The 9,138-nt window shown below is 45.8% G+C and overlaps 1 protein-coding gene across 1 annotated transcript; it reads right to left on the reverse strand.

Annotated features, from left to right (window-relative positions):
• Positions 1-1,310: 1,310 nt before the first annotated feature.
• LOC107115508 (zinc finger protein 420-like) lies at positions 1,311-8,764 on the reverse strand. The gene is made up of 4 exons (XM_015417228.1): positions 8,753-8,764; positions 8,396-8,469; positions 7,848-7,974; positions 1,311-2,909 (listed from the first exon to the last, which is right to left on the reverse strand). The coding sequence occupies exons 2-4, from the start codon at positions 8,459-8,461 to the stop codon at positions 1,732-1,734; spliced, it is 1,371 nt and encodes a 456-aa protein (XP_015272714.1). The 5' UTR covers positions 8,462-8,469; positions 8,753-8,764; the 3' UTR covers positions 1,311-1,731.
• Between the last annotated feature and the right edge of the window lie 374 nt (positions 8,765-9,138).

Here is a 9,138-nt window from a genome sequence, read left to right on the forward strand (position 1 = left end):
GAAGAAGAAGGAGAGATTGGATTTATACCCTGCCCTTCACTACCCAAAGGAGTCTCAGAGCGGCTTACAAACTCCTTTCCCTTCCCCTCCCCGCAACAGACACCCTGTGAGGCAGGTGGGGCTGAGAGAGCTCAGACAGAAACTGCTTTTTTTCAAGAACAGCTCTTATCAGAACTACGGCTTGTCCAAGGTCATCCAGCAGGTGCAAGTGGAGGAGTGGGGAATCAAACCCGGTTCTCCCAGATTAGAGTCCGCACACTTAACCACGACACCAAACTGTTTTGATTCCCTTTGTTTTGGGGTTAGCATCTCTCATCATCATCCTGAAGCCAAGGGCCGATTTTGAGGCTCCTAGCTTTATTTCCAGATGTGTTATGTCTGCTGCAGACAACCATTATATACAGAGTGGAGGTGTGTGTGTGTGTGTGGGGGGGTGTCCCTGTGGGGTCAATGGTTCAGGATATCCTGATTCCTTTCATGTTTGGCTCTTCAGCTCCCACAAGTATTCAGAAGGTTGCTGCCTCTAAACATGGAGGTTCTACTAGGCCCATCAAAAGCTATTAGCCATAATGGCAATCTTACGTGGATTCACATAACCCCCTTGAAAAGTTAGTTAAACTCATGGCCATAATAATAATACTATAGGGGCTGTCCAGAGTGCCAAGGAAGTGGGGAAAACACACAAAGAGAGAACCATTTGGCCAAAAGGATCTTGAATCCCAGAACTGCAAGGTACCCCCCCTTCCAATCACAGCCTGAATACGTGGAATCCCCTCCCATGACATGTGATAAAGGGGTAGGTCAACTCACCCACATTTTATCACAAACTGCATTCTAACAGTTTTATTTGCGAATGGAACGGGTCTTAACAAGAACCAGTTCAACAGCTGTATAATTCATGCCAGATATAGCACAAAAACTCCAGCCATAAACATTTCTACAGCTTCCCCTTCTTCTGGTTCCTTTGATAAGAAGCAAGATTGCTCCCCTGCAGGGAGATCATGATATCTCGTAAGGCTGGACTTGTGGTTGAAGCTCTTTCCACACTGTAAGTATTTATGTTCCTTTTCCCCTGGTGTGGACCTGGTTATGCAATCCCAGAAAGTTATTCCAACTGAAGCCTGTTCCACACTCCAAGCATTTATATGGTATGTGCCTGTGTGGGCCCTGTGCTGGTAAGTAAGGCATGAGTAGTTCATGAAGCCCATTTCACACTCAGCGAATTTAAAGGGCTTCTGCCCTGTATGAATTATTTGAAGGGCAGTAAGTGTTATACTACAACCAAATCTCTTCACACACTTGGAGCCTTTATTTTGCCGCTTTCTGGGCTCTATAATGGAAATTAAGGGTTGAATTCAGAGCAAAGCACTTCAAACGAACAAAGCATTCATATGATTTCTCCCATGTGGATTTGTCGATGAGTCCTAAGCGTGCAACTGCTCAAAGCTCTTTCCACACTTCAATCATTTACACTGTTGCTACTGTATAGGTTCATTGATGTTTCATAAGATGTTTCTTCTGAACAAACGTTTTCCACACTCCAAACATTTACATGGTTCCTCCCCAGTGTGTATACATCGATAAGCAGTAAGATTGTTGCTTCAACCAAAGCTCTTTCCACACTGGCAGCATTTATATAGTTTTTCTCCAGTGTGGATCCTTTGATGAGCAGCAGGGTTTCCATTCAAAGCAGGGTTCTTGCCACACTCCAAGCATTTATATGGTTTCTCCCTAGTGATGTGTACACTGATGAGCAGTAAGGTCTCCCTTCCAAGCAAAGCTGCTTCCATACTCCAAGCATGTACATGGTTTCTCCACAATGTGGATTCGCTGATGGCTAGTAAGGTCTCCCTTCCAAGCAAAGCTCTTTCCACACTCCAAGCATGTATATGGTTTTTCCCCTGTGTGGACTCGACGATGAGCAGTAAGCGTGTACCTCCGAGCAAAGCTCTTTCCACACTCCAAGCACTGATATGGTTTCTCCCCTGAGTGAATTCGTTGATGGCCAGTAAGTTCTCCCTTCCAAGCAAAGCTCTTTCCACATTCCAAGCATTGATATGGTTTCTCCCCTGTGTGGATACGTTGATGGCCAGTAAGGTCTCCCTTCCGAGCAAAGCTCTTTCCACACTGCAAGCATTGATACGGTTTTTCCCCTGAGTGTATACGTTTATGGCCAGTAAGATCTCCCTTTCGAGCAAAGCTCTTCCCACACTCCAGGCATTTATATGGTTTTTCCCGGGTGTGGATACGTTGATGGGAAGTAACTTCTCCCTTCACAGCAAAGCGCTTCCCACACTCCAAGCACTGATATGGTTTCTCCCCTGTGTGGATTCGTCGATGACGAATAAGCGTGTTGCTTCGAGCAAAGCTCTTTCCACAGTCCAAGCATTTATATGGGTTTTCCCCAGTGTGCATAAGCCGATGCGTAGTAAGTTGGGTGTTCCAAGCAAAGCTCATTCCACACTCCGAGCATTTATATGGTCTCTCACCTGTGTGGATTCGTTGATGGGCAATAAGGCTGGCATTCTGAGGAAAGCTCTTTCCACAGTCCAAGCATTTATATGGTTTCTCGCCTGAGTGGATACGTCTATGGACAATAAGGTTGTCATTCCGACAAAAGCTCTTTCCACACTCAAAACACTTATATGGTTTCTCTCCAGTGTGGATACGTTGATGGGCAGTAAAGTTGACACTCCGGGTAAGGCTCTTTCCACAATCCAAGCATTTATATGTTTTCTCCCCTGTGTGGATTTCCTGCTGTTTATCAAAGACCTGGGATTCAGCACCCTGAGAAGAAGAGGATTCATTTTCACTTTCCCATTCTGTTCCATCGTTTCTTCTCTGCTGTTTTTCCCCCAACAGAAACTGCTGTAGTTCTCCCTTGGACGTATTCTGGGGACCATCAACCTCTGGAATAGAGAGAGGAGACTATCAAAGAAAGAAGTCCATTAACTGCTCTTAATAACAACAGAACAGAAATCAGCAAGAAGGGAGAAAAATCCTGCCACATATTAATTGGCTTCTGATTCTTCCTTGGAGGGTAAGTTCATCAGAGGCCAGGTGACTCAGTGGAACCTCCATGATTGAGAAAGTGTCACTTGAAAGGCTGGTTCCAGGGCCTTCACTTGGCCTCTGTGGGAAATGGGAGACGGGACTAGAGGAACCGCTGGAGAAACCTCTTCCTGTATTCAAACACTTTTCAGAACAGTTTTTGCGGGACCAACAGGATGGAGCAGGGTTTTACACCGTTCAGTAGATATTTTTGAGGCTACCCAATGGACACTTTATGTTGTTTGTAATGCCCCCATCCTCTTTAAATTCTAATGTTAATAATTGATGTAGTCTGCACTGTTTTATGGCACTGTTGATTTTTGTGAACTGCCTTAAACAGGTATCTGGAGAAGTGGCATATAAAAAAATCCATCCTGAATAAAGCCGAGTACTGTATAAACATTTGTCCCCAAGCTGAAGTAAGGTAAAGGTAAAGGTTCCCTTGCTCGAAAGCCAGTCGAATCCAATTCTAGGATTCTTCGTTTCAAAGCCGAAGAGCCAGCGCTGTCCGAAGACGTTTCCGTGGTCATGTGGCCGGAATGACTAAACACCAAGGCACACAGAACGCTGTTACCTTCCCCCTGAAGTGGTACCTATTTATCTACTTGCAATTTCTTCCTTTCTAACTGCTAGGTTGGCAGGAGCTGGAACTAGAGACGGGAGCTCACTCCGTCATGCGGCACACTCGGGTCTCGAACTGCTGAACGACCGACCTTGCACAGCCTGCAGTTCAGCGACTTAACCACTTGAGCCACCGCAGCTCCTGAAGTACAATGAAGTCAACCTTTTTGCCCCCATTTTAACTTCTCTTTCACCTTTGAGAACACTTTCATAGACATTCTCTGGCTGTTTCCTCTCAAGAAATCACTCTGTTCTCCAGTAGGAAAACAATAAAACGAGAAGTCCTGCCCTCCTCCAAAACATAGGAAGCAGATACCTGCTGATCCCTTTCTTTCTTCTGGGTTTTCGAAAAGCGGACTTCTTGCTTCTTCTACTGTGGTTATGGAACCAGGCTGGAGAAGCAGAAGTCTTTCTTTGGAGCACCGATAATTTGGAGCACCGATAATTTAACTTATTTTTAAGAATCTTATTTAACTGTAGTATGTGTTTTGTTGTATTTTATACTGTTTTTATTGCTATAATCTGGCATTTATGCCTCTGTTAGCCGCCCTGAGCCTTCAGGGAGGGCGGGATACAAATTCAAAGAAATAAATAAAAATAAATTGGGGGGGGGGGGGGGGGGGGGCAGGGGCGGGAAACAGAGCAGTGACTTCCACACATCCCAACTCTAAGAAACATTCAGATTTTAATCCAGCCCCTCTTACTGCCAAAAAGAAGTAATGCAAAATTGTAAGCAATGGGAGAAGGCACTACTGCTTTGATTTAGAAGGATCTAGTGATCCAACGTGGAGAAGGAAACTTCTGCACAGTGAAGGGAAGCCTTAGCCTAGACAAAGCCACCGGGATACAGTATCTTAGCCCCCCTTCAAAGGCACACAAAATCCACCATCCCAGTCTGACACCATCTAATATGGCTCCGATGAAGGGCCACAGTCTAAGGGCTCCTCTCCCTTTGAAGAAACACTACAATGCTACCAAGATAGGATGAGGTGGTGGTGATGGAGCCCCAAAATGCTGAACACGCACTAACAATCACTATTTTTTTTTAAAAAAATCAATATAATTCCTCTGTATATGTAGGTTATTCTGGCTTGATGCGTTACCCTCAGCAGTACTTTATGGTAGATATACCCGGACCCCCATGCACAAGAGAACTTGCTCCTGTTTGTTAAAACAGGTGGAGTCGGCTTCCCATATATTACTCCATTGTCCTATGTATGACGAAGAGAGACAGCAGCTGTTGATACCCCTTCTCTCTCGTTTTAAACCCTTGGCTAATTATCTTACATATGCCGAGGAATGCTTGATGAAGTTCTTATTGGCTGATACTTATGAGCCTGTCTCACGCAGTGTTGCTAAATATTGTTACCTGGTAATTAAAAAGCGCAGAATGTACTGTAACTCGAGCCATTAATGACGGAATTGACTGCAAGGATTCTATGTTGTAGATTCGGTGTTGTCCTATTTGGGTTTATTTTGCTGGTCTTATGACTGTTTTTAATAAACTTGACTTGGAACTGAGGTAGGTTATTTTTTATCTCACCTTCCTTAAAGGGGCTCCGAATAGCCCACAGAATCAAAGAGTTGGAAGGGACCTCTAGGCTCATCTAGTCCAACCCCCAGCACAATGAAGAAAATTCACAAATACCACCCCATCCACACACCCAGTGACCCCTGCTCCATGCCCAGAAGATGGCAAAAGAAACCCTCCAGGATCACTGGCCAAACTGGCCTGGAGAAAATTGCTTCCTGACCCAAAAGTGGCAATCGGCATTTCCCTGGGCATGTAAGACAGGGCCACAAAAACTAAGCCCTGATGCAACACTTCCTGCCCTCCCTCTCACGATCTGCCTATGTTCACAGAATCAGCATCAGCACTGCTGTCATATGGCCAACTAGTTTCTGCTTGAAAACCTCCAAAAGAGAGCCTACCACCTCCAGGGGAAACCCGTTCCACTGAGGAATCGCTTTAACTGTCAGGAAGTTCTTCCTAATGTTTAGCCGAAAACTCTTCTGATTTAATTTCAACCTGTTGGTTCTGGTCCGACCTTCTGGGGCAACAGAAAACAACTCCATCCCATCCTCTATATGACAGACCTTCAAGTACTTGAAGGTGGTTATCATATCACCTCTCAGTTGTCTCCTCTCCAGGCTAAACATACCCAGCTCCTTCCACCTTTCCTCATAGGAGTTGGTCTCCAGACCCCTCACCAGCTTCGTTGCCCTCCTCTGGACACATTCCAGCTTGTCTATATCCTTCTTAAACTGTGGTAACCAAAACTGAACACAATACTCTAAGTGAGGTCTAACCAGAGCAAAGTGGTACCATCCCTTCATGTGATCTGGACACTATATGCAATCTAACAAGGATAAGTGCAGAGTTCTACATCTGGGTAACAAAAATGAGGAACATGCATACTGGATGAGAGATACGCTTCTGGGTAGCAGTGTACGTGAACAAGATCTTGGGGTACGGGTGGACCGTAAGTTAAATAAGAAGAGCCAGCGTGATGCAGTGACAAAAATGGTTAATGCAGTCTTGGGGAGTATCAACAGAGGCATAACATCCAAATCACAAGATATCATAGTCCCGCTGTACAGTGCATTGGTCAGACAACACCTGGAGTATTGTGTGCAGTTCTGGAGGCCTCACTTCACAAAGGATGTGGACAGAATGGAGCAAGTGCAGAGGAGAGCGACAAGGATGATCAGGGGCCTGGAGCACAAGCCCTATGAGGAAAGGCTGAGGGACTTGGGAATGTTCAGTCTGGAGAAGAGGAGGTTGAGGGGGGACATGACTGCATTGAAGGGCTGTCACTTAGAGGAGGGCAGGAAGCTGTTCCTGTTGGCAGCAGAGGATAGGACTCGCAATCATGGGTTTAATTTAAGAGTGGGAAGGTAGGAAAAACTTTTTTACAGTAAGAGTTGTGTATCAGTGGAATCAGCTGCCTAGGGAGGTGGTGAGCTCCCCTTCACTGGCAGTCTGTAAGCAGTGATTGGACAAACACTTGTCAGGGATGCTCGAAGTTAATCCTGCATAGATGGCCTGTATGGCCCCTTCCAACTCTGTGATTCTATTATTCTACACTTCTGTTGATACAGCCCAAAATCACATGTGCCTTTTTAGCTACCACATCACACAGCTGACTCATGTTCAGTGTATGGTCTATTAAGACCCCTAGATCCTTTTTGCACATACTACCTCCAAGACAAGTCTCCCCCATCCTATAATTATCCATTTGATTTTACCTAAATCCAGAACTTTACATTTATCCCCGTTGAAATCCATTTTATTTATTTTAATCCAGTTTTCCAGCCTGTCAAGATCATCATGTATCCTAACTCTGTCTTCTACCGTATTTGCTACCCCTCCCAATTTAGTGCCATCTGCAAATTTAATAAGCATTTCCTCTATCCCTTCATCCAAATCATTTATAAAGATGTTGAACAAAACAGGCCCCCGGACAGATCCCTGAGGCACTCCACTTGTCACTCCTTTCCAAGAGGATGAGGAACCATTCACAAGCACTCTCTGGGTGTGATCTGTCAACCAGTTACAGATCCACCTAACAGTCATAGGATCCAAACCACATTTTACCAATTTGTCAACAAGAATATTATGTGGAACCTTATCAAAAGCCTTATTGAAATCAAGATAAACTATGTCTACAGTAATCCCCTGATCCAGCAAGGTAGTCACTTTCTCAAAAAAAAAAAAAAAAAGAGGGGACTACTTATGCAGAAGTTTCTCCCTTGCCTGCATGAGGACCTGAGCCACTCAACTCCCCTTATGACAGTCCCTATGAGAAGAGCCCTACTATCGTCCTTCAGTTTGGTGTAGTGGTTAAGTGCACGGACTCTAATCTGGGAGAACCGGGTTTGATTCCCCACTCCTCCACTTGCACCTGCTGGATGACCTTGGACAAGCCATAGTTCTGTCAGAGCTGTCCTGGAAAAAGAGCAGTTTCTGTCAAGAGTTCTCTCAGCCCCACCTACCTCACAGGGTGTCTGTTGTGGGGAGGGGAAGGGGAAGGAGTTTGTAAACAGCTCTGAGACTCCTTTGGGTAGTGAAGGGCGGGGTATAAATCCAATCTTTTCTTCTCTTCTCTTCTCCTTCTTAGAAGGAGCCATTTCTCCCTCAGGCACCTCTGAAACAAGGGACAGGGAAGCCTTACCCAGAGAGGCCACATTCCGACGATTCTCCTCCATGACTTCGTTGTGAAGGATTCTTTGGTCCGGATCCAGCAGAGCCCACTCCTCCTCAGTGAAATCAACAGACACCTCCTCAACTGTCACAATACCCTGAAAAGAGACAAAAAAGGAACCTCTTTCTCCTCACGCTAATGTAGCAATTCTTTCCTTCTAAGCTCCATCAATAAGGATTCTGGTTATATGCTGGAGCATTCAAACCTTTATGAGGCACCTTCCTTTTCTGTTGAGTGAGCAGGAAAAGAAAGAGGAATAATCTCTCAGGCCTAGGGAGAGGTGGGGGGAGGCACCCAGGGGTGTGATCTGAAGTTCCCTCTTTCCTCACACCAAGGTAGGAAATCTTTTCCTTCTGAGAGCAGTCCAAAAGGACTATGGTTAGATGTTGGAGCATTTAAACCTTCATGAGGTAAGTTCATTTTCTCTTGAGTGAGCAGGACCGCAGTGAAAGGAAAGAGGAATAATCTCTCAGGCCTGGGGAGAGGTGGGGGGGTATTATCCGCAGTTCCACATTTACCTGCTCTGGCTTCACAGAAGCTGCTTTGGCACAAGCAGATGGTAAAGAACACACCACCGGTTTCATTTCACCACCTGTGAAGGAAAAAAGGGTACTTGGAAGACATTCTGTCCTTTCCATTTCCGTTCCTTGAGGACTGGGGGAAATATATCTTCTGTATTATTGGCTCATGGGCATAACTCCAGATGCTGTTTCAGACACAGAATTCCTTTGGCTGACACAGAATATTTTCAATTGAGAAGCTGGAGTGGAGCATCTTTCCCACACATCAGGAGGAGAGGGGAACATAAAGGCAGCACACCTACACTGAAGGAGGACACCCACTGGGTAAAAAAACCCAACAACTTTAGGCCTTACCTGGAAAAGTCGCTCCAGGGTTACGCTGCTGTGTGATCTCCTCCTGCACCTGAAACAAAAGTGGACCCACAGAAAGAGGAGACTGATGAGAAACTGGCTGGGGAGAGTTTCCAAAAAATTGGAGTCATTCACATTAATGTCGAGGGTACATCCTTGATCATATCATGTGCCCCCTTACCTGCAGGTCCTGATCCTTCTCCTCTGCCTGGCTCAGGAGGAAGCCTTCTGCCAGGGCCACCGCCTGGGAACTGGTCTCCGGCCCGCACTCCCTCACCCAGCGCTCCATCTCCGGGGGCAGGACGGCCAGGAACTGCTCCAGGACCACCAGGTCCAGCATCTCCCTCTTGGTATGCCTTTCTGGATTCAGCCACTGGCGGCAAAGACGG

The sequence above is a fragment of the Gekko japonicus genome, unplaced genomic scaffold, assembly GCF_001447785.1.
Source record: "Gekko japonicus isolate JY-2015 unplaced genomic scaffold, Gekko_japonicus_V1.1 scaffold1562, whole genome shotgun sequence".
NCBI lineage: Eukaryota > Metazoa > Chordata > Lepidosauria > Squamata > Gekkonidae > Gekko > Gekko japonicus.

What these genes read in the sequence shown, in the direction of transcription:
- LOC107115508 (XM_015417228.1), bottom strand. Translation starts at nt 8,461, where the DNA reads ATGAAACCGGTGGTGTGTTCTTTACCATCTGCTTGTGCCAAAGCAGCT. An exon ending in CTTCTGTGAAGCCAGAGCAG is followed by an intron (nt 7,975 to 8,395) that starts GTAAATGTGGAA and finishes GTCTCTTTTCAG; the next exon opens with GGTATTGTGACAGTTGAGGA. An exon ending in TCGGAATGTGGCCTCTCTGG is followed by an intron (nt 2,910 to 7,847) that starts GTAAGGCTTCCC and finishes TCTCTATTCCAG; the next exon opens with AGGTTGATGGTCCCCAGAAT.